General features: G+C 38.4%; 1 protein-coding gene across 1 annotated transcript; it reads left to right on the top strand.

Moving 5' to 3' along the window:
- Positions 1 to 5,221: 5,221 nt before the first annotated feature.
- On the top strand, positions 5,222 to 24,452 carry LOC121906298 (pituitary tumor-transforming gene 1 protein-interacting protein). Its single transcript, XM_042425092.1, has 7 exons — positions 5,222 to 5,487; positions 5,742 to 5,788; positions 6,544 to 6,652; positions 11,799 to 11,907; positions 13,454 to 13,519; positions 19,003 to 19,049; positions 24,007 to 24,452. The coding sequence occupies exons 1-7, from the start codon at positions 5,367 to 5,369 to the stop codon at positions 24,054 to 24,056; spliced, it is 549 nt and encodes a 182-aa protein (XP_042281026.1). The 5' UTR covers positions 5,222 to 5,366; the 3' UTR covers positions 24,057 to 24,452.
- The last annotated feature ends 710 nt before the right edge of the window (positions 24,453 to 25,162 follow it).

Genomic DNA, 25,162 nt, shown 5'->3' with positions numbered 1-25,162 from the left:
ATGATAGAATGATAGAGGATGCAGGGGAAGTTCACAGATATGGTTTTTAATGGCAGATGCTGATAAAGAAATTTTCAAACTGAAGCTGCTGATAACCAGAGTTTTGTGCCATCATGAAAAAGCAATAAATTACACATCTTCTTTCCGTATGGATTGTTGCTGTATGGCTCTTTATAGGAAAGATTTACAGAGTGTTTTGATGAAGTACCTGCCAAGATAAAAGAAACTTGAGACTTCAACAGCAGGACAAAGACCAGAACAATGACTGACCTGCTGTTTAAACACACACTTCAAGTAAGGAGGGGATTTGGTCTTCCCCACTGAATCAGTGATTCAGGCCAGCACAGTGTTAATGGGAGGGCACAGAGTCAGTCTGTCAATCAGATCCAGTCCTTATATCCTTATATCATCCAGTCATCCTTATATCCTCTGGATATAAGGATGACTGGATGATATAAGGATCTAGTGGATCTAATGAAAATGTTAACAGTGCAGTAAGCAGACTAGAGGTAGGTAGAACTGTGATCTGTCTTGTTTAATAACTGTGTAGATGTTTTATCACAACTTAATCCAAGGACAGATTAGCCTGATTATAACAAATTACATGGTGGAATCCTTTCTTTCTTTTTTTTCTTCTTTTTTTTAAATTAGGACTTCAGTATATCTGAAAAGCAACAGCTGATGTTCCAAATATGTCAAAAACTTTTTCTCTGCAGCTAGTAAAAGGCCAATGATGAGATAATTGTCCATTTTAGATTACGTACATGGTGACTGACATTCTACATTGTCAGACGCGTAACTGTCATCTGCTTTAAATACTGCTGCTCCATTAAAGGTTAAAAAGAGGCCATTTCCCAACAATAACAGTGTTAATGAGATTAAGAGAATCTGTTGGGCAGCTGAAAGAAAATGGAGAAAAACAAGACTCACAGCTCACTGTGATATATACAAAGAAGCCATGACTGCATGTAGCAAAGCAATACATCTGGCAAGAAAGGATTACTTTTCCAAGATTATTACAGAGAACGCTGGGAACTCTAGAATATTATTATCCACTATTGACCAGCTACTAAACACTGCCCTTACTAAAGAAACCCAACCTAGATGGTAATGCACTGATATGCAATAATATAATGCACATATAGGCTGATATCCAACCTTCCATTCATTAGTAAGAAAAGAAAAGTGCAAATAAACTCCTTTCTTAAAGACAATTATATCCTGGAGGAATTTCATTCAGGCTTTAGAACACACCACAGCATTGAAACTGCTCTTACTAAAATAATCAGCGACAAGCTAAAAGTCAGCCCCAAAACAAAAAGAGAAGTTACACAAACTGCCTGTCTTATCTGGTGGCTGTTTTTCCCCTTTCAGTTGCCCCACATTTAAGAACACAATGAGTTTAATGCCACACTAGCATGCCTGTGAGGCTTACTAACAGTGTTTTGAGCTAAATGCTAAAATCAGTATAGCTAGAAGCGCTTGCATCCTAATTTGTCAATGAAAGTGATTCTGTAAACTTGCAGTCAGTTTGGGATTTGAATTTTTGAACTTTAAGTGCGATGATTAAGTATTTTGGGGAGTCTAACTGGAAGTCAGCCAATCACAAATGAGTCCAAATCCATGACAAGTAGCATAAGGGCAACTTCAGCCTCACAGTACCCATAAAACCCAACACTAAAACTGTCTGGGCAAGCCAATTGCCCCTTTGTTAATTTTTTATGTAACCATTGAGATTTCCTCTGTTGTGATTGACATGCCAGATTATGTTCACTGGACAATGTTAGCACTTTTACCTTTTTAAGTACTCTATTTTACTCACTAGTGTCTCAGATTTATAAAAAACTCTATACATATTATATTGGGGTGTGGTCTACATTGAAAGATAGAATAGGCAGAGATACAAGCAGGTTATTACATTATACTTTGGCTGCGATTGACTATTGATCAGCTTAACTGATGTCATGCTCAAAGGGATTTTTAATCAGTCCATATTTCATCACCACCAATGCATGAATGTGTGACTGCACATGCTCATACAAAACCTGTCAAAGAAATGGACTCTGTGTGTGTGTGTGTGTGTGTGTGTGTGTGTGTGTGTGTGTGTGTGTGTGTGTGTGTGTGTTCATTTCTCATCTCATCTTTTCTAATAGGCCTCATCCTGCTATTCACTCTCTACACAAACTGCTTCAAAGACCACTATGAAGATCCCTGGCAAGGTGCCGAGTGTGTTTGTGTGTGTGTGTGTGTGTGCGATGACTGCAACATGCAGGTATTCTCTGCTGAGTAGAGAGTCAGAGGTTGTGTGACATTACACTGCCACCTACTGATCACACAAGGAGTCTAAAGCTTTTCAGTTCAGTCTTCATTAAAATTCCAGGGAGTGATTTGGTTGCAGCATAATGCCATAGCAGATAAAAAGTGGTAAATACAGTGACAGTTACTCCTGTAGGTAGCCTGTGGCAGGGGAAAAGAGCAAACTCAGGACACAATGAGTGATTACAGTCTGAAAGGACTCATAATTTCTCTCTGAAACACAACTTGTCCTCAGTTACTGGGACCAAATCAGTGGAGCTTCTCCCACAATCAACTAGCTCACACATATGTGAGTTGTGGAACACAAGATTCACTTTCAAAATCAATGATGTCCTTTGCTTTTGGTACTAGACAGGAATCATCATCTAAGAAATTCATCAAGAAAAAGGTAAAAAAAAAAAAAAAAAAAAAGTTAGAGAATAAGGGCTTAACAATGGGATTTTTTTAAAAACTATTCTAATATTCAGGGCAGTATGACCATTTTTGAGAAACAAAGTTGGAAGCTTTGGGGCCAATAGGGTTATGTTTTGTAACACTTTATAATTCTCCTGTAAGTTATTTTCGAATTCCCATATACTACCAACACTGGAGGTTCAGATGATAACAAAGAGAGTTAGGCAAGCTACACATTTCCTTTTTTTAGGTTTTTGGGGCCTACTGTTGGGGATATGATGTTGGACAAGGATCACATTTATGTGGATTGACAATGTCGTTACACAGGATGCTGTTCATTGTTGTTATGTGTGTGTTGGCTATACTGTACCCCATAATTGTACCATACCTGGTAGTTAAAATATTTAAAGTATAAGTTCTATTTAAATATTCCCCCCAAACAGCAGATTGTTGCTCAGTAGGTCATAACTTACTGTACCTCATAATAATGGAATAGGTACTAGGTACTGGTTAAAGATACCTACAGGTATTTGTTAGCTACCTGGTACCTGTTTATACTGTATAGGAGTATAAATGGAGAAATGACGGACACTTCACATTATACAGTACATTTATAAATCATTACTCCTTTCAAAAGCTGGATCTCGGACAGTATACAGCCAGTTGGCTGTGACCACTGCTGTCACTGGCTATGCTTGGCTTTGGGTTAAGGTATGGTTCAAGCCGTGACTGGGACTGTGACAGTGGTTGTGGTTATTGCCAAGCTGCAGTGGTGACTGTTTCTGTGTGTACGGCTATGTTACTGTGTCGTTACAGCTCCTGATAGTCAAACATTAACTGAGAAAGCATCATAAAGCCAGACACTCTGGATTTGAATGTGCTTCTATCAGATGTGACAGTTGTGTTGCCAATTTGCCAATATACACCTGAGGAGCTTAGGAATAGCTGCACCACCACACTCAGCCAGCACAAACGTCTTAATTCACTGCCCACACATATCCCCTGCTTATAACCTAGTTACTAATACACCCATTAAAAATGTGTCACAGACATGGTAATCATGACAACCAAACCACAGCCGTGTCCACAGCTCCAACAGCACATAACACACTATACCTGTACTGAATGGCTGAAATGTGTCTACTGATGTATTAAGACATCATCATACTCTGGCCTACTGTGTTTACTGGGGTCCTACAGCCATTCCAAAGAAAATGTGATTCAAAAGTTAGTTTACTTAAACAACTAATACATTAAAAAAACAAATGCTTGAGAGGATGACATTTAATCACGACATTTTGATGGATATTTAGATATTTATTTTGATCTTCAATTTGGACATCTTGTTTCCATAGTATTTGGTTCCCTGAAAATTTCAGGGGTGGAAGAAGTACTCATATCCTCAAGTACTCAAGTACCAATACAGAAATGTACAAATACTCCATTATGAGTAAAGTCCTGCATGAAAATCCTACTCAAGTAAAAGTACATAAGTATTATCAGCGTGTAGTTAAAGTATTGCAGTAAAAGTAGTGGTTTGGTCCCTCTGACTGATATATTATTATATATGACATCATTAGATTATTAATACTGAAGCATCAGTGTTAGAGCAGCATGTTACTGTTGTAGCTGCTGGAGGTGGAGCTAGTTTATGCACAGTTAGCTAGTTAAGTCCAGTGGTTCCCAACCTAAGGATCGGGCCCCTCCAAAGGGTCACCAGATAAATCTGAGGGGTCGTGAGATGATTAATGGGAGAGGAAAGAAGAAAAAACAAAGTTCTGATACACAAATCTGTTTTCAGTTTTTCGACTTTTTCTCTAATCTTCGATTTTTGGTGAAATATTGGATCATTTGAACGTTTATTGAAATGAAACCATGTGAGAAGTTTAGAGGGAAAAATCACTATTTGGTGGAGCTGTTAACAACTCATAAACATATGAAAAAAGCCAAAAAGGTTGGAAACCACTGGTTTCATCTTTAACAATGTGTTGTATTTTAAAAGCTTGTTATATTATCCATTGTGTCAAGTCTTCATCTGAAAAGTAACTAAAGCTGTCAGATAAATGTAGTGGAGTAGAAAGTACAATATTTCCCTCTGAAATGTAGTGGAGTGAAAGTATAAAGTAGCATCAAATGGAAATTCTCAAGTAAAGCACAAGTACCTCAAAATTGTACTTTAGTACAGTAGCTACTTGAGTAAATGTAACTTTCCACCACTGTGAAATGTGATCTTTGATTTTGAAAAAAATATTCATGGCCATTTATTTCTGCTACTGTCATGCTAATGAAAAACACCATTTTGTAATATGTATACAGCAACAGTTTGATTTATATGGAAATCAATTTTCTCAACAAACTAGTGGTGCAGTAACAGGGGTACGTTTAGGAATAGCTATCTGAATCTCGCACGTGGAGAGCGAATGGGCAGTTTCCTGAATGTTTGTTACGAAGCACAAACTCCGCCCGCCGGGGCTGCTAAGATATAACCAAAAGCGCGAACCCTAGACACCCAGGAAGTGACAGCAGTAGATGCGAAGCAAAACAGAAACAACCGTAGCCATCGAGAGTCGCGAGGGCAAGAAAAGCGAGCGTACATACTCTCCCAGCAGATATTGTTTATTTTTAGACGTATGTAAACTGTTCAGCTTGTTTCAATTATGTCTGCTTTGACAATGGAGAGAAAAACACTGACCACTTCGGTGTTTTTCGCCGCCGTCGTGCTGTTTGTTAGCTGTGTTCGCCAGGGTGAATGCCAAACATCTCCGCCACCACCAACGCGTAAGTTGATTTTTAGTTTATAAAGCAATACAGTCGTGTTTACAGTTGACAAAGTTTACGTGCTGCTAACAAAAGACTTCAATGCCACTGTATCTGTAGTTAATTAATGGAAAAGTGATGTTTTTAAAGTACGTCACAGTTACTGTAATGCAACTGCCACCACAGCTGGCTGCTTGACCTATTAACACCGCACTGCTACTATGTTTATTCCGTTGTTAACGAGAAGTTAAGTTTCTGTTTAACTCTATTTTCAGCCTGCTCTACCTACAAAAACTGTGACACTTGTGTTCCACATGCCAAGGTAAGATTGCCACAAACAAATTTGGGTGCGGTTTTTGAACGATAAGACCAGACCTTTGCCCGACAGTTTCAAACTCCTGTAATAAATGGTCATGTTATGGTCTCTTGTTTGTTTGCACATCTAGCGGCCTACAACACGACTAAGAGACCTAATCTACTCTGATCACCAGGGAATTCAGTAAAGCAGTGACCCCAAGGGGCAACTACTGCAACTAAATGTCAACTTTCAGTACTGCTTTACCTGTTTCCACCATGGATGTATATACATCCACGGCTTCCACCAAATCCCCCATCAGAATGCACTGACTGTTAGCTTGTGACCTTGTTAAGTTGAATTTTTATTTTATTTTAATAGTGATTATGCTACTAACACTAATTTTATGATTCTAGTTTACCATGAGATAATTTCCAGTGGTTTCTAGAAACGTCATAAATAATAAATTCAGCATATTTCGTATGGAGTTTGGTGTGACGGTTTTTAAATGCAAAAGAATGCGTGTATTATTGAGTTTACTATAACAAAGGGAAGCAGTAAATGTTGATAAATTAGAGTATGGAACCAACAGATGTTTGGCATTTTTGCTTAAAATGTGACTTAAATGTTTAATCAATCATAAAAGTAGTTACATTTTTTGTTGATTGATTAATTGACTAATTGTAGCAGCTCTAGGATTCTATATGGAATAGGAGATTCAGATATTAATAGAAACATACCATGCAGAGGCTTGATGCTTGTGTTGTGTTTTGTCTGCACAGTGTCTGTGGTGCTTCACCACCAACAACTGCACTGAATACCCAGTGAGCTGGTTGCTGCCTCCAGCGTCAGTCTGCAAGTTGTCCCAGGCCCGTTGGGGAGTGTGTTGGTGTGAGTTGATCATTCTTATTATTATGTGAAAGATTTTAACTACACCTGCATTTGTTTTTCATTTGTCACTTTACAAGACTTGCAGTCAGTGATTCCACTGGTGTTGTAAAGGGGTGTTTCGAGAGAAACAAGAAAGAAATGCTAACAGTGCGTGTGGTTGGAGTGATTTGAGGAAGTTAATGTAATGGTTCAGCACCCTGAGCATGTAGTGCTTTATGGCCACTGCAATACGCAAATGCAATACATAAACTGTATAAAATACATATTACAGTAAGAAAAATATCCATAAAAACAGAGATGTTGCTAGGTATGCGTCCTACGTCTCTGACACGTTAAAATCAAAAAGAATGCACTAAACTCACTTTTGAAGCACCCTATTTTTCCCTGATAATACTACATTGTGAACAACAAATCTGTGTTAAAATCATAGAAATAAAAAAACAAAACAAAACAAAACAAAAAAAAAACAACTGGTCACCATTTTCTTACCATCTGCACATCTGTCTTAATAGTTGCAATCACTGCGGCAAACCGGGTAGTTACTAAGGTAACGGCTGAAAAAACTCCTCAAATGCTGTCGCACATACATGATAGACAGAGAATTAACAGTGTTATGAGTTGGTGTGTAATTTGGCGTGTATCTGAATCGCCAACCAGCGCTTATTTTAGTGAGAAATCTTAATTTTTGAAGCGGTTCACCTCTCATTCCCACGGTATTCTCCCACTAACATAGCGCAGGTAACCAACAGAGTTAAGTTTCTACACAAATACAGTTTATCTTTATGAATTATATTGATGCTGAATTGACAAAAAGACTTTCAACATATGATACCTTTTATCTTGTGTTTCTAGAGTTATGTGTTTTTGCAGACATGTAAGGAATCGTTAAAATGTTATATTTCTTAGAGGGAATTTGGCTTAATATTTTCCCTGGAGAGCGCAGGGAGCTTCAGTTTAATTCAAACTGCTAAAATGTATATTTTTTAATGTTTTGTCACCATTACAGAAACACTGGGTAACTGCTAAAGTATGATATAAGGTTGACTGCTGTTAGTTTTTGGCTTGATTAATGGTTTACATTTAATAATGTGTGTTTGTATTGATTACTGACAGTGGCTGATCAAGCAGTATGCAGTAAATGGTTGCCCTTTGTGTGCCTGTTTTCAAACTACTTTCCTAATTAAACATAATGTGCTTGATGGTGTTGTTAACGACCCCTGATGAAACTTGAAAGCTGAGCATTCTTGTTGCACTTTAGCTTCTCTTTTTATGGGTCACATTAACATTTATTCACCCAGACAAAGCTAATAATAATATGACCTCTTCCTGTCAGCTGCTGTGTGTCTGCAGCGTATTTACAGATTTGGGATTTTATTTTTTTAATTTTCAGATAGGCTACATTTTCAACATACATGAATATAACCATAATTATAACCACAGAACATCAGACACAAGTTTAATACTTCAATTTTTCAAAAAACACTAATTTTATCGGGGACCCACTTAAATGACCACCTGTGGGTCCTGGAGACTCACTACATTGAAAACCTATCAACATCATTGTAAAAATACAGCGAGCTATATATATATATGTAGGCTTGTAGGCAAGTATTTTTTGAAAACGCCTACCCTTTCGCAAACAGTTTCCAAGGACGACTTTTCAGATGGTTCTGTGTAACAAACAATTTGACAGGTCAGGTTATGAGACCAGAGTATCAAGCTTCAAAGTACACTGCAATTCATTCCAGGAACCTGCAGCACTAGCTAGTCCTGTGAGTGGGCGTTAGCCTATGTGTTCCAATTCTCCAGCCAATAAGTGTTGTCAAATATAAGGGCAATTTTTGGAGAAGCCCTTAATGAATAAATAAAAACAAATGCTGGTCTCTTCTAATGGAAAGAGAAGGCCAGCCCACTTTTTGATGAAGAATACAGTGATGAGTACCATAGATGTCTCCAGTTTAAATCTAAGGACTGAATGGTAGACAGCATTTAGGGGCGTAAAAGTGGATGTTGACACATGTCTGTAAATCACATCATCATAATCTAGTACTGAGAGAAAAATTGCTTCTACAGGCTTCTGTCTACAAGACATAGGGAAACAAGACTTTGTTCTTAATTTTTTTTATTAGTCCATCAATATGTAGTTTAATGGTGAATTTATTATCAACCCAGATGCCTAACTATTTATAATGTGGGACTCTTTCAGTGCCTGTACTATTTAAAGTGCAGATTTGGAGAGTACTGTAGTCAGTGTCTTTGGCTCTGGAGAACTGCATACATTTTGTTTTATCAGCATTTAATACAAGTTTCAGATCTGTAAGTGCATCTTGCAAAGCAATGAAAGAAAGCTGCACATTTTCAGTAGTCGATTTAGAGTCAGCCCAACAGTATAAAATAGTGTCGTCTGCATAAAGTTGGACATTACAGGTTTGCAAAGACAAGACTGTATCATCATATAAATAGTGAACAGCACTGGTCCTGAGATTGAACCTTATTGAGCCTTTTGTTATTGGTAGAAACTCTGATCTAATATATAGGGATCTTACATTACCCACCTTTATGCACTATTTTCTGTCAGAGAGGTAATTGTTTAACCATCTACAGGCATTAGGATGAATTCCAATACTTGATGATCTTTGCAGGAGGAGGGAATAATCAGATGTACCAAAGGCTTTTGATAAATCGACAAAAAGAAAAGCTAAGTGCTTCTTATTGTATACAGCTGACACAATATCATTCACAAGTAGGGACGTAGCAGAGATGGCACTGTGATCTGTTCTGAAGCTGGATTGGTGGGGGGTTCATACAGAATATCTAGTCACGAATGACTTGAGTTGATTGTTTACTAATGATTTACAGGTTTTAGACCGACAAAGGCAGTTTTGAAATAGGGCAGTAGTTATTTAGGTCACTTTTTTCCTCCTCCCTTGTGCAAAGTTAAAACATGAGCCAACTTCCATATTTTAGGAATTGTGCCAGGAAAAATGGTTAAGTTAAAATATGTGTTATATACTACTACTTATGGGGGCAAAGAGCTTGAGAAGAAGTGGGTCCAAGTTGTCCTCCCCAGTTGCGTTCTTTGAGTCAATGCCTAGCTTCAGTAACTACACTAGGAGAAAAGGAATGGAGAATGGAAACTGAGTGGCAACACAGAAAACACAGTTTACTGTATGCACAGAATTATCGTTGTTAATAAGACGCAGCCCTACAGAAGCATCATCATTAATGTATAGCCTATATTTGCAGAATAGTTGATCCTGTACACTTGTTTTCAAAAAATTCAACTACTAAAACACCCAATGAAGAATAAATGTAATTGTGTTGCCACATGCCAATGTACAGATGGAAGTCTTAAAATGATCTGTCTCAATAAACTACAGGTAACTTCAGAGTTTTGGATGCAAATAGCTATAGGATATGTGCTGTGGTGGGAGGTTCTGCTGAACAAACATTTGAGTCTTTTAGCTGGGGGGAGCAATCGAAAAGATACCTGGTTGGGTGAAAGGAGTCAGCCTAAAGTTTCTGTTCCTCTCTCACTTCATGTTGCTTTAGTGTCACAGAGGGGCGTTTGCAATTTATAAGCCTACATGTCTTTCCTCCAAAGCTCCAACCACTTCCTCTATTGTGTTGTTGAGTTGCTATACCAAACTACAGCCTATAACAGCTTTTTAGAAGTGACCTATTGCCTCTCTTTGCACACCAAAAGGCTCTTAGTAGGTACAGAAAAGTAAAGTCAGCGGTTGGCAGGGACTTCCCCTAATTTCTCAGTAGCCTGCCAGATGGGGTAAAAAAAACAGTAGCCAGCTAAGGGATTTTTGTGGTGGCAAAAACACAAGCTTTTGTGGTAAGGTCACTTTTTTTTACCAAATTAATAAACAAGCTCAAATATGTGCTTATGTAAACGTGACTATTGATAAGTAGGAATAAACATTTCATCAAAGGCTCACAGCTCAATGAATTTCTGCAAATATATACAAGAAAATGTCCCTGCTCAAACCATAAAAACATGTGGGGTGAATACAAAAAAAATCCCAAATAAGGGTAAAATACAAAATGTTCTTTGCATGACTGCATGCTATTAAAATATTTAATTTTTTTAAAAAAAAGTAGTTTAATAATTCTGACACTATTTTCCACTTCTTGTTAGACATTTAGCCAAAACATAATTCTGATCAGAGACACAAGTGGCCTTTAAGAAAATATATGGTTGAAAATGAAACTTTACTTTTACAAGCCATTTTCAACCATATATTTTTATCATGGTCTATGCAATTATATTAGGTCCAATTATAAAATGTCTGCATAATTACCAACTAAGTTTGATTTAATGACACTGTTCATCATAGTTTATGGCTTAAACTATCTGGTGCATGAAGCGATGTACCATAACAGCAATGTTACAGAATTAAAAGTCTCAAACTGAGTGGCTAGTAGCTAAATACTGTAGCTTTAGGGATTTATTGAAATTGAACTATCTAATGTATATCTTGTTTTATAATACAGTAGGTTTTGAGAGGTGTTCTTCAGACAGAGTGAGTAAGGAATTTCACAGAGAAGTCAATGAATTTAAAAAAAAAAAAAAAATCACTTAACAGGAAATAAAGCAGCCACTTGTTTGTCACGTCTCTACAATATATCAACAAAGTAAGTTATCAAGTCATCCACCTGCAGGGTGGGGGTGGGGTGTCAATACATGTGTTATTATTTGTGTTACAGCCAATAAAATTTGAATCACAATAATGAAGACAGTCAGAGCATTCACTGTATCCTTTGTGGTAACCTGATGATTGCTGCTAGTCCAGGTGTTTTATCACAACCACAACTGATAAACAGGCACTAAATATATACTGCCGCTGGAAAGCTGTCAGGCCCTGACACAAAGTCTGATCAGGTTTTGTTTGATGTCTTAGTTTTGTTTTTACTAGAAATGGAAGTGTGTGTTTTCAGAATTACTATGCTACTATTTGTAGTTTTAAGAAGAAGTCAGCAGGTGGCACCATTGGCAAACTTCCATCTTGCATTTACAGTGTGACCCCAGAATACAAACACACTGTATTGTGTGTGTTTTCTGTGCTTCCTACTTTGATGCATCTCTTCTATGTCAGATGTTATTTATTTACTTTAGTATTTGTCTTGTGCAATTCAGTGAACTTTGAAGCCCTGATCATTACAATGGCCGTGCTGGGTGGGACCATCCTCGTCAGCATTACTGTGTGCTGCTGCTGCTGCTGTTGCTGCAAGAAGCGTCGATCAAGGTAAGGTGAAATTAAAACTCAGGGCCGTTTCAATACAAGTGTAACAAGTTTTTAAGTGGACAACGTTTTAGAAACACTTTGCTTGGAGAGTTCATACCTGTAGGTTATACTGGTAATAAACAAAAAAAGTTTCTAAAAAACACAACCGTGGTCTCAGAAATGTCGAATCAACAGCCCTTTGACACAGTGTCAACAAAAACTGAACATGATAAGCTTTATAAAGATGGGATTTATTGGTTTATTATTAACTATTATATTTTATTGCACAAGTACCTAATAAACTGTTAACTTGGAATGTGACTTCAAACTAAGCCTTAGACTTCTAACAGAGCCCACAAACTCAAGCCTGACACTTGAGGTTGAATATGTAGAACCAATTCTAAATGGAACCAGGTCCAAAAAGAAAAAGAATGAGAAACGTGATCTTTAATTCCATTTATCAACTCCTTACACTTATGTGTATAGCTAAATCAACACTAGGATTATTTTAACAATAGAGTAGCTCAAATCTAATACAACCCAACCATGCCAATACTATATGAGCTACCCTGGTCTCCACTGTTGCTCTTGTAGCTTCATCATATTAGCTGCTTTTACAAGAAAACTGTGTGTGTGGTGTTGTCATTGTGCTGCAGTGAAATGAAAACGTCATGTCAGTCAATCAACTGCAGGCTGGCCTGTCACACACTGACAGTCCTGTGGGTGTAAGAGTCTCATTCATGTCCATCATCCGACAGACAGATGGAATGAAGAGCATGCCCGAAACCCTACACACACACACACACACAAAGCATCTATTTAAAGGTGCAGTGTGTAGAATTTAGTGGCATCTAGTGGAATAGATTTCGCAGAAAAGTAATATAATAATCATAAATATGTTTAAATGAGTGTATAATGACCTGAAAATAAGAATCATTGTGTTTTCGTTACTTTAGAATGAGCCCTTTAAATCTATATAGGGAGCGGGTCCTCTTCCACAGAGCCTGCTGTGTAGCAGCAGGGAGGGGTATTCAATTAGTTGCATTCAGCAACCTCACCACTAGATGCCAGTAAATATTACGACTGGTCCTTTAAAATTACCCTGTAGTTACATTTGGTTCTGTGTCATTTACCTAAGGTGACACTCCTTGTTTCTGCTGCAAAAGCTCTCACTTTACTTTTGAACATCAATTTCCTTCAGTCTCTCAGGCTACACTCTAGCAGACACAATTTATGATTAAATAAATAAATCAAATTAAATTTAAGAGTACCGTCTAGACCTTCTCTATGTGAAAAGTGCCCTGAGATAACTTCTGCTGGGATTTGGCGCTATATAAATAAAATTGACATGCCTTGAAATATTAGTCATGCTCTAAAGAATGCAGGATTTTAAAAGCTGTAACTTTGTAAGTTGTTATGTTTTTTAAAAAGAATATCCCTCAAGCAAATGTGGCAGTGTGTAGATCTATGTAATTTGCCACATTCACATGAATATGTTTTTGTTATTCTCAGGTTCTGTGAAAAATAGTATTTCTGATGATGTTTTCATGCCTTCTTATGTCTTCAGGCCAGACAGAGATGAGGAGAGATTTGCCAGGAGGAGAGAGGAGATCAAACAGCGTGCTGAAGAGCGGTAAGAACCTCCACTTTAGACTTCAGTCAAACGGGTTTGAAGTTGACGGTCACAAATTATAAGCATATTTGTTTCAATAACAGTTCCACATGACAGTGTGTTTCACTGCATTTAATAACTCTTCAACAGAAAACAGTATTGTTATAAGGAGAGGTTCTCATGTTTCTAATGTTTACTTGTCATGCTATATAGCTTCCCTCTGGTTCCAAAAAACTACAAGAAATGAACATTGGGGCTGCAAGGTTTGGCTGAAATCAATGTCCCAATTGGACAACAGATTTTTGAAAACAGAATATGATAGCACTAAAAGTCAGTAAAGAATCATTCTGAATTATAGCCTAGCCTGTACAATACTCTGAATGTATTTTTATAAAACATGTAGAAGTTTCATGTACATTTAGATCCAGATCATCATCACAGAGAAAAAGGCAATTATGCTGAATACCTAAACCCTGGGAATATCAGGGTAATGAACAAGGATGAACCCTGCAAAATAATATCAAGTGAGACAGACTCACGACCACTGAGCTATCACAACTTAAATTCTCTTTGTTTCCGTTGGGCCATCTGTTGGTAAAATGCTATCACATTTTGCAGGCTCACTCATGTCGTTTAAATGTGGTTGCAATTGCACAGTGTTCCAGAATTATGTAGGTTTATGTTAGATAGGCCTTATAATTTGACCACCAGTTACAGGAAAAAGATGAAAGGATATAAAAAAAAAAGAGTTGTCTCTTTTTTCTGGGATGTTCAAATATGTACCAAATATGGTAGAGATTGGATGAAATGAGTGATAAAATAAAGGCACACAAGTGTTTTTTAAATAATGGAAATTTGTGTTATCAATGGGCATGTCTTATATGGATGTTGTTGCAACAATTTCTTTCTACATCCCAGTTATGAATGAAAATGGCCACATGATGGCACTACCTACACTTCTTCCTTTGCCGATGGCTTCCCACTATGTTTCATTGAGATCTGTTATGTGGTTCTTCAGATATCCTGCTGAATAAAATGACAGACAAACAGCACCAAAAACATAACATCCTTGGTGGAGTATATAACAATAGAAACTAATGTTTTTTGATCATTTTCGCATACAGAATTTTTTAGTGACTAGTTAAAAAGTCTCTAAAAGACAATGTAGGCCATAGTAAACAAAACTAGAAAATAATGTTCATACACATTTGTTATCATGCAAATCTAATAAAACTAGCTGTATCACATTTTTTATTTCCGGTAGAGTTTCACAGACTAAAAAGCCAAAGATGATTAAGGAAATGACCTAAAGATCTAATCCTATTCACTCAACACACTGGGGGGGGTTGCCTCTCAAGATATCCCAGCAGGACCTAGATGGGATTTCCTTCTACAAAATAGTTCATAGTGTTCAACAAAAGGGCCCATTGTATGTTTGGGATTCAAGCAACTGGTGTGTGTGCAGCCCCAACAAGTCCATGTCCCAGAGGAGGAGCTCAGTGTCCCTCTACTCGCATCCCAAAACACCAATTGGATTGTCATGGCTGAGCAGCTGCTCTTTGGTAATGTGGTCATAAATAGAGTGAGCTACATCCTGTGGAGCACCATCCACTGTCAAAGAAGCAGTGTGTTAGTGAATCATACAGCAGTGTGTGTTGTAGCAGTCAGTAAACCTGGAAGCTTTCCTCTTCCTGCACTCCATAAATGTTTCAGCCTCATCTTTCTATTTAGTGCCTGTGTTCCCAGTGTATTCATCCTCTGAGGATGGCTGGGTGATGTGTTGGTAAGTGAGGCAGTCGTGCAGAAACACAGTCAGTAACTGTGGTTTATCATCATCACTTGCAGTGCAGAGAACATCCGAGTCCTGGCTCTGTGTGCGTGTGTGTTTGAGAGAGAGCCTGTAAGCTGAATTATCCAACCCTCTATGAGCTTTTCTCATGTGCCCGAGAATCTAGTCAGGGTTTCCTGCCGTGTGCATGATCAAATCTCAGAAGTCGGAGTTAGTGCAGTGACCTACATAGATGCAGTTCATGTTTTGAACAGGACATTCAGAATAGATTGGACCCATCACGGGAAAGACTAGTGCCTCTAGACACCGCTGCCTGGCCTCCAGAGAGCTGGGCCTGCTCACAGCACGGTTCTTCACTGTCATCTGACGCTGAGCTGAAGAGCAGTCTGAGGGAAATCGTCAAAAGTTCCCACGAGGGTTGACCCATTCAGCTTTTTAAATGTAAAGTGATGCTACTGCTTTTTAAGCTCCAAGTACCATTAAAATAATCACAGTATTTGGAATTTTTGTCAGAAGTTTGCTCTTGTCAATGTGGCCTTTTGAAACTGCATTTAAGCCGTTAAAACTCTTCATTGAAAACCAGATAATGAAAATATTTTCAGTAGCAGCTTACTGTTAAGCCTTCTCAGAAGTCTGCATGGGCACAAAACAGAAGTTTTAAACCTGACTGCTAAATGTGAGATCCAAACCCACCCCAATTAGACTTTATCTTTTAGTTAAGCCTCCTTCAAAGAAAAAGCAGCTCACTGTAGCCATTAAGATTTTCCTCCTGGGCTATATCACTGGTTCCCAAACCTTTTCTGTCATGCCTCCCTTTGGAAACCTAAAAGGGTGTAATGGACAACATTTAGATCAGTTTGAATCTTTATCAACCAGCAACAAAACTGGGCAAATTAGTGGCATATGGAAAGTAAATTGAGGTAAACTGAATTGAAATAACATGAACATGAACCAAATGTTTTGTTAGGTTTGGCAGTGTAGGCTAAACTCGCAATTTTCAAAACAAAAGACACAAGGCTCTCTTTTTATTTTTGACAGTGAACATGAGAGCAGTTTCCTGTTTGCTTGATTGACATGTTTTGATAAGTATCACCTGTTTTTCTTTTTTTCGCTGTTGAAAATCAGTCCATCTTGTACTTAACATGTTGTTTTACTGTCTGTCTGAATTTTGCAACGCTCAGTCTTGATAGCCAGCATCAGATTACTCTTGTTTGCATATTGTTCCCAAATAGCAGCCAACTTACAGCACTTGACCTGATGTAGCTCGACTTCACATTTGCCAGTAGTTATCAGATAAACATGGCTGAAACTCAGAACTTCTTTCGCAGCAGAACATGACAGTTTAAACAGTCAAAATACATGACAGAACTATGTAGAGGCAACGTCACGGGTCATACAAGGTCACAATGTTCCCACAATGATGAAGTCATCATCCAATCTAAGATTTTGAGAAGTTCCTCATGAGCAAGTTTTTACTTGATCTTAATTACTGTAATGACTGCATAGACTACACTGTCTGGTTTCTCTTTCTTTTCCCACTTCCCACTTGTTGCATGGAGCCATATTTATGTGCAGAGTGTTTAAACATGTCAGTCAATTAGTTGCAATGCAAGGCGGTAGTGGGGCGGGGGGACAGATGGCATGCAGCGCTCAGCCGCACTGATTGCTCACAGATCACAACCTGGCAATAAAGCAGCGACTGATTTACACCAGCTCTTTGTGCAGAGATGAAGTCAAGTGACGTCCAGAGCAGAAAACCTCCTCCAGGCTTCTAGGCTTTTGTTACTCATCAGAAAGTCGGAGTGAGGAGCTGATAGCAGGCCTGTTGCTCTGTTTGCTTTTCACTGCCAGCTAAAATGTAGAACTGAAGGCTGTTAGGAGTAAAAATATGACTTAACACTCAAGAGCAAGCCAGACTTTAAATGTCATTCTCCATAAGGAATGCATTTTCATACTTTCATAGCTGTTATGGATGGAAAGATTGCATTGAAAAATAGAGAAAGTACTGTCCGGTGTTTTCTTTTTTCTTTTTTTTTCTTCAGTTTTCTTCTTCCATATTGTGGTGTAGTGGTATAATACAGTGAATATGGACTGTGTAGAACTGACTTATATACCAATCAGCCACAACATTAATACTGCTGACAGGTGAAGTGAATAACATTGATTATCTCATTATAGTGACATTCATTAAGGGGTGGATATATTAGGCAGCAAGTGAACAGTCAGTTCTTGTGGTTGATGTGTTGGAAGCTGGAAAAATGGGAAAACGTAAGGATCTGAGGACCAAATTGTGATGGCTAGACAATTGGGTCAGAGCATCTCCAAAATGGCAGGTCTTATGGGGTGTTCCCAGTATGCAGTGGTCAGTATCTACCAAAAGTGGTCCAAGGAAGGACAACCGCCTCAGGGTCTTGGGTGCCCAAGGCTCATTGATGTGCCTTTGCTGGAAAAGTTAATGATAGACAGGTGTAAGAACACAGTGCATTGTAGCTTCTGTGTATGGGGATGCGTAGCCGCAGACCAGTCAGAGTGCCCATGCTGACCCCGTCCACCTCCGAAAGCACCTACAATGGGCATGTTAGTGTCAGAACTGGACCATGGAGCAATGGAAGAAGGTGGCCTGGTCTGATGAATCACGTTTTCTTTTACATTGTGTGGACGGCCAGGTGCATGTGCATCGTTTAACTGGGGAAGAGATGGTACCAGGATGCACTATGGGAAGAAGGCAAGCTTGCAGAGGCAGTGTGGTGCTCTGGGCAGTGTTCTGCTGGGAAACCTTGGGACCTGTCATTCATGTGGATGTTACTTCGACATGGACTACATTGTTGCAAGTACACCCCTTTATGGCAATGGTATTCCCTAATAGCAGTGGCCTCTTTCAGCAGGATAATGCACCCTGCCACACTGCAAAAATTGTTCAGGAATGGTTTGAGGAACATGACAACGAGTTCAAGGTGTTGCCTTGGCCTCCAAATTCCCTAGAACTCAATCTGATTGAGCATCTGTGGGAGCATCTGGAAAAACAAGCCTGATCCATGGAGGCCCCACCTCGCAACATACAGGACTTAAAGGTGCAGTGTGTAGAATTTAATGGCATCTAGCAGAACCGACTTGGCAGAAATGGAATATAATATTCATAAGTATGTTTTAATTAGTGTATAATCACCTGAAAATAATAATCATTGCTGGTCCTCTTCCACGGAGCTTGCCATGTTGCTACAGTAGCCCACAGTTGCATTTTTTGCAAGTTTCGTGGCCACCGCAAGTTAGGGCTAGGCGATAAAATAATAATAATTATCTCAATATAATTTTCCTCAATAGAAATATAACAGATGTTCGATAAATGTCCAATATATTTCAATTGAGGCTCGGTTAGCTTGCACCGGCTACTGGGGGTTGGCTAACTACAGCAGCTAATGATTGGGTTCACATTAAGAGCAGAAGTGCTGCATAACTTACTGTTAGACACCAGAATTTGATGATGCAGGATGATGTCACCAAAACTGTCCAATAATTGAGTTACCAGTCCATATGAGTTTATATTTTCACCCAGAAATAAAAGGCAACAACTTTTTTTTTTTTTTTTCTTTAATTTTATTTCTGTGGTCTGGACCAACTGAACCAAACTCCAGGTGTGAAAGAAAAAGATTTTTCTGACCTGTGGAATAATTTAACCATGATCTATCTTCTTGTTTTTTTTTTGTTTTTTTTACAGGAAGGTGGAGAGAATGGCAAGGCATGATGAGATCCGCAGGAAGTATGGTACGTTTGAATCTTCATCTACATTGTATTACCATGTGGACTCCATTCAACCCCCTTAAATGATAGTCTGACACACATGGTACCAATCTGATCTGTACGTCTAACACAGAGCTTGATGTAAACTCACCCCTCATCTCTCTTGTGGTTGTCTCAGCTTTGTCTGAGATGCATGTTGAACAGGTTGTAGATTTTCCAGGACATTGTCATTTCATTTCATTTCCATATCCTGTGCCAGCAATACATTATTCAGTAGTATATGCTTTGTCCCCAAGCAAGGCAATTCAGGTCACGTATAGGTTACACTAACTCCTGTCTACTGAAATCAATTTAAGCATAATTTATCATACACTGGTGTCAAATATAAGCCTGCTCATGACTGAGCAGGATTTTTCAGGTCACTGAAGCAACAGACAAGGGAGAGAGAACAATCAGTCTATACTAACACTGTTTGTGTCTGTATGGAGTACCAGTGATGTCAAAATACACCAAGTATTTTGACACGTTTTTTTGTAGTTTTGACCATCATTTCTATCAGTTATGTTAACTTTGTATTCATCAAGTTAATGGATCATTAACTTGACCTCTCCCCAAATAGTCATTGTCCTAGCTTAGCAACTGTAACTGACATGGTAGGCCTGTCAAGCTTTGCATTTCTCCACATGTTGAAGCTGTGAGCATGCATCTATTAAGGGTCATACTTGGCATACAACAATCTGCAAACATTAGCATACCAGGCTAACTAGCTTACTATGTACAGTTGTATCTGAGTGTTACTTCCAAGTTCAAGCATCATTAATGTGTTGCTGGATTGTCCTTACCAATACATGTAATGTTAATGGTGAGATCTCTGCAGAGTTGCCAGGTTTGTGTGTTTTCTGCAAAAGAATGCACAATCATGATAACAAGTGAAAGAGCAGGATATGGGGGATACTCGACCTGATGATCTAAAGCGGTTAGTATTTATAGTTTAAATATATTACATTTAATTTCAGGCGTTAGGTGTTGTCAGATAATTTGGGATTGTTGCTCAGACATGCTGTTTAATTAAATAACTTAATTACTGTTGAAAATTCTTCCCCAAAGCAAATTAAGACATGTTTCCTTTTTAAAGAAGAACCAAAGTGTCAGTAATATTTTAGCTTAGTTAATAAGAATGTTCTGTAATCAGTCCAAACCTTAATCTTTGGAATTAGTTGGAGAAATATTAACTATTTAATGCCATCTCTCCCCTTTTCCATGAGTGGATCAATTCCATACGTGTCATTAATACATGAACATTATTTATAAGCTAAATTAGCCACAACCGATCCAGCTCATCTGCTTGTGACTGTCAGGCATCATGTTATCATGACAGTCCTGTCAGCAGCAGCCTGAGCAGCACAGAGACACACAGACAGGTGAGCTGCAGCCTCTCAGGTGAGCTCTGATGTCACAGAGACACACGGTCACAATCCCAGGTGAGGTTTGAAAACCTTACAGCAGCGAGTTACAGAGCAGAACATTACCTACAGCTTTCTACACATGTATTTTATTGTAACATTTATTGTGACAGTCTGTGGTGTGTTTAAATATTAATTATGGTATCAGATTTATAGTTAAGTAGGCTATCAATAAAATAAAATCTAAAAATCTGATTAAAAAATCCTAATACAAGTCTGGTTTCAGGCAAGTCAGCAAATGCATATTCAGAGTCAGGCTCTTCATGTTTGCATGTGTGTGCACACGTGTGCCTATGAAAGAGAAAAGAGTGATGGAGAGCAAGTACAAGTCTGCCAAAGTTAAAATCAGACCTACGCCCTTGCTGATAAATGACTCTAGCCTCAGTGTGGAGCTGTGTAACTTTACCAGACTGTTAGGATTAAAGTTTAAAAACACCCCTCTGTCAGAGCTTTGATAAAGGGGGAATCATTAATTTCCTGGTATTGATGTGGGAGAAATTTCAATAGTGTGTGAGGAATCACTTCTCATTGATTGACTGTTGCTAAGTGTGTATATGTGTGTGTGTCTGTTAGCAGCGAATCCCCCGGCAGCATCAGTGAAGTAAGATGTCAGGTTATGTGGTTTTTTTGTATGGACAACATGACAGAGTGATGGATGGTGGTCTGTTTCTCGAGCCTCCTGCTCTCATTAGTTCCACAGGGATTGCAGATGAGGCTGTGCTTCTTTCATATTCATTCTGCTCTGTTCTGTGAAACACAATCCAGGGAGCTGCTATACAACCTCTGTGGGACTAAACACTGAGTCCTGTGATTCCTTAAAGTAGTGGTTCTCGATGTGGCGTCCGGGGACCCCCAGGGGTTCTTGAAAGGGTTCCAGGGGGTCCCTAGCAAAAAGGAGAATAATTTATTTTCACTATAATTCCATCCAGAAGTAACACAATGACAGAATGGATGACTATTGGATTTAATCCACAGTCCTCCCTCTGTGCAAAAATGTATTTAAAGTTTATCTGAATAAACTTTTAATAGGAAGCTTCAGCGTCCAAATGAGTCAAATCAAGTAGATATCTTTCATCATTACAGTCTTTTTAGAGCCAAAGTTCCTCTTTTTGTTACTATACTCCCACTGCAGCTCAACAGGGAAACACCTTCCGAGGAAACACAAAGAGGGAATTTGATGCTAAAAAGACTGTAAATGTGTCAGATATCCACTTGATATGAATAACTCAGACTGATGAAGCCTCATATAAGCTTCACATCAACTTTGAAAAACATTTTTGCACAAAATGTGTGGACACACTGTGGATTCAATTACATTGAAAGCACATTTGAAGGGGATCTTTTAATAGTCAGTATGAACAGGAGGAATGATTACAGCAAGGAAAACCTCTTTCACTGTTCATATGGATACTTGACTGATGTTTTAAGACAGAATTGAAAAATTGTGAACCTGTCCTTCAAAGCAACATTATACTTACTGTGTAGAAATACACTATTTAAAAGTTCACACACACACACATAAAATCAGTATCAGATAATCAGATTACAGGAATGACTCAGCATTTGGGAAATTGACTCATTTCCTTTCTGAGAATGAGATATAAAGATGTTGATCACATCTGTTTGTTAAGTACAGAGAAGGAGTCAGAAAGTGGTTAGCCTAGCTTAGCATAAAGACTGAAAGCAAGGGAAGCTAGTGATGCTCTGTCCCAAGTTCAACAACACATCTACCAACATCTAAAACTCATTTTATATGTGGTGTCTTTTTTGTTTAAACCGTACACAAACAGAATTCTAAAAATGACAATCTGAAGTTCTAGGGGGATGTAGGCGTTGAACTATTTATATCTTGATGAACATTGTATCCATCCACGCAGTACTTCTGTGGAGCATCTCCAGCTTTAGCGCAGGTACAGTCAGTGAGCACAGGCTTTGATAGAGGTCTCTGTACAGGCGTAATGGCTAAAAAAAAAAAAGCTCCAAGAAGCTGCATAGTCACTGCACCCAGCTGTGTTTCGCCAAGAAGCTGTTTTTACATTTTTGTTTATGTACAGATTAAACAGATGACGTTGGTACATGTATTTTTTAAATTCAGACACATACAAGTTAGCCATTTCCCCTTCCTTCTAGTCTTTATGATAAGCTAGGCTAACCACGTCCTGTCTCCACCTCTGTACTGAACACACAGACTGAGATTAATTAATATCAGTCTTCTCATCTCACTCTCAGGAAGAAAATGAATGTGTATTCCCCTAAATGTTGAACTATTCCCCATTCTTCACACACACACACACACACACACACACACACACACACACACACACACACACACACAGACACACACAGCAGCCACCACTGCCTGACACCTCCAATTAGTCTTAATTAGTCTAACCTGTCTCAGTTAGAATCCCAGGCTGAGCTCTGAGGACTGAACACTTTGACTTAGCATTTTGGAGAATGGTGTTGCATGTTATGACCAATGAAATAGTTCGGACTTCCTTAAATTCCCTCAGCTGCCTTTTGTTACGCCTTTCAGTCCAGCTGTTGTTTTGTCACCAGTATCTCGGGTTGACTCTTATCTCATGCACTCCTACTGACACGGACTGTAAAAACACAAATAATCCAAAGCCACAGCGAGTATAAAGGCATATCTATGACTTCACAATGTTCAACTGTGAATTTGTTTGCATGTTGTATCTCAGGATAAAAGTAAACATTTAATCATTGTCCTGGTTTGAAGAAGTGATTCAAATAGATATTTTTTACCCTTCAGTGAAGCAAACTAAAGAGCTTTACTCATTTACAAGCTGTCTCGTCTCTTCTGTGACAGATTTACTTGACTGCTTCACCAACTTAACACAACAATATTTCTTTTTTTCACAGACAGTAGTCCTCAGCTCTGTTAAGTCTGACAAAATGCCAAGTCATGTCATCTGGGTGATCTCAGTTTGGGCTTGAGAAAAATTTGGAACAGAAAGTGTGCATTAAACTAAAGCCTAATGAAAGATGTAATTGAGTAGCATTATGGGAACTGAAGGATCTAGTGTTAATGAAGATTGACCCATACTAGGAACTAATAGTCTGCTGCTTCACTCTTTACTTTTAAAAAATCTGTCTCACAGTTCAACTTCATAAAAGGACAATACTAAATCACTTGAGTACCTCTTGGAATTCCTGTTTTGATCTTTGAGGATGTAGGAAGGCACTAACTGTAGTAGTAGACAGGGCGGATTGAGGGGAAGATGTAATTGGATAAATTAAACCTTTTCAACCATGCACTGAACATCAGAATTATAACAATCCGCAAGTATCCAGGATGAATTTTTCCAAATAATTTAATAAAATGTATGACTGCGGTCTACTCTGGCATCTGAACCAGGGAAACATTTGATGATCACTAGCTCACAGATGAGGGGAAAATATAGAGATTCTAAGCAAAAAGAATACAGCACATCATGTTCCTTGACCTTAGATGAGCTTTGTGTTTTCATTTTGTCTCCGCTGTCTCTTCTGTGCAGGTCTGCTCGGTGACTCGGACCACCCATACAGCAAGTTTGAGAACGAGTAAAGCAGCTGTACTGCAGAGATCCCCACATGTTCAGCTGGTCTTCTGTCTTTAGTTTAAGCTTGGAGTGATGCCCTCTTTTCACCACAACAAAAGTGACAAATTCTGCACAGTGCGGTTGTCAAGATCACCTGAAGAAAATCTGAATTTGTTTTGCCTTCTGATTTTTTTTTTTTTTAGGATGCTGTATTGTGTGTTGGACGAATGCTGGTTTTTAAACTTTCTGCAAACGTTCTTTGTGTTTTGAAATTTCATTATACAAGTTATCTCTTTTTAAATATTGTAGTTTCATATCAGTCTTTGCACTTTGTAAATACAGTATTGATTTATGAAATACAAAATAATGATGGTAATGCATATGTGCTCTGGTGCGAATAAAAATCCTCTCTTCTAATTAAAGTTTTTTTGTTTATACTGTATATAAAAATAATTTTGTTTTCCAATAACTGAGGGTTGTTGAAAGGTTTCATAGCTTTTCAGTACAGACAGTTAATAAGGGGATAAACTCCTGAGTGTAGACTGCTATCATGTCCTCCAGCAGTGGCAGTGTACAGAATGACAGCAGCACCCAGAGGACACAGCACAAAGACACTGAGAACAGTTCATCAGCCTCTCCCCTCAGTCCCCTGTTCCTGCTGATAGTTTCACCTATCTTAGTGATGGCTCAACATGTCTGATACACTTACAGTCTGTGCAGCTGAACTGAGCTGTTATGGAACTGCATGGGTGTAGGTAGCTGTGCAAATAAAGTTTGCAAACATTAAAATGTTTAAAATAATTGCTGTCTACAGCTTGTTGAGCAAAATGCACATGATGCTGATAACAGCCATTACAAACTTCCGTTTTCTATAAATACATCATTGAGGTTTACTGTCAACTCTGATGAATATTTCCACTTGTTCCTGTTCATTTTCTGTGTGCTGTGTTCCCTCATGATAATAATGTAAAACATCAAAGTTAAGTCATTGGTACTTTGAGTGATTGATTGATTGATGTGTAACTGTTAATTCTTAGGACATTTCTTTAAAAGCGTTATGTAATTTGGTAGTATATAGCGTTATTAAGAAACAAATATGCTAATTTATCATTTGACACACAAAACTAAACAC

The sequence above is a fragment of the Thunnus maccoyii genome, chromosome 10 (genome assembly GCF_910596095.1).
Source record: "Thunnus maccoyii chromosome 10, fThuMac1.1, whole genome shotgun sequence".
Taxonomy (NCBI): Eukaryota; Metazoa; Chordata; class Actinopteri; order Scombriformes; family Scombridae; genus Thunnus; species Thunnus maccoyii.
The sequence above is the reverse complement of the archived record's forward strand: the minus strand, read 5'-3'. Positions and strand labels throughout refer to the sequence as shown.

Coding starts and splice junctions, on each gene's coding strand:
- LOC121906298 (XM_042425092.1), top strand. CDS start 5,367: ATGTCTGCTTTGACAATGGAGAGAAAAACACTGACCACTTCGGTGTTT. Junction 5,789..6,543: donor CTTGTGTTCCACATGCCAAG/GTAAGATTGCCA, acceptor TTGTCTGCACAG/TGTCTGTGGTGCTTCACCAC. Junction 19,050..24,006: donor TGAGATCCGCAGGAAGTATG/GTACGTTTGAAT, acceptor TCTTCTGTGCAG/GTCTGCTCGGTGACTCGGAC.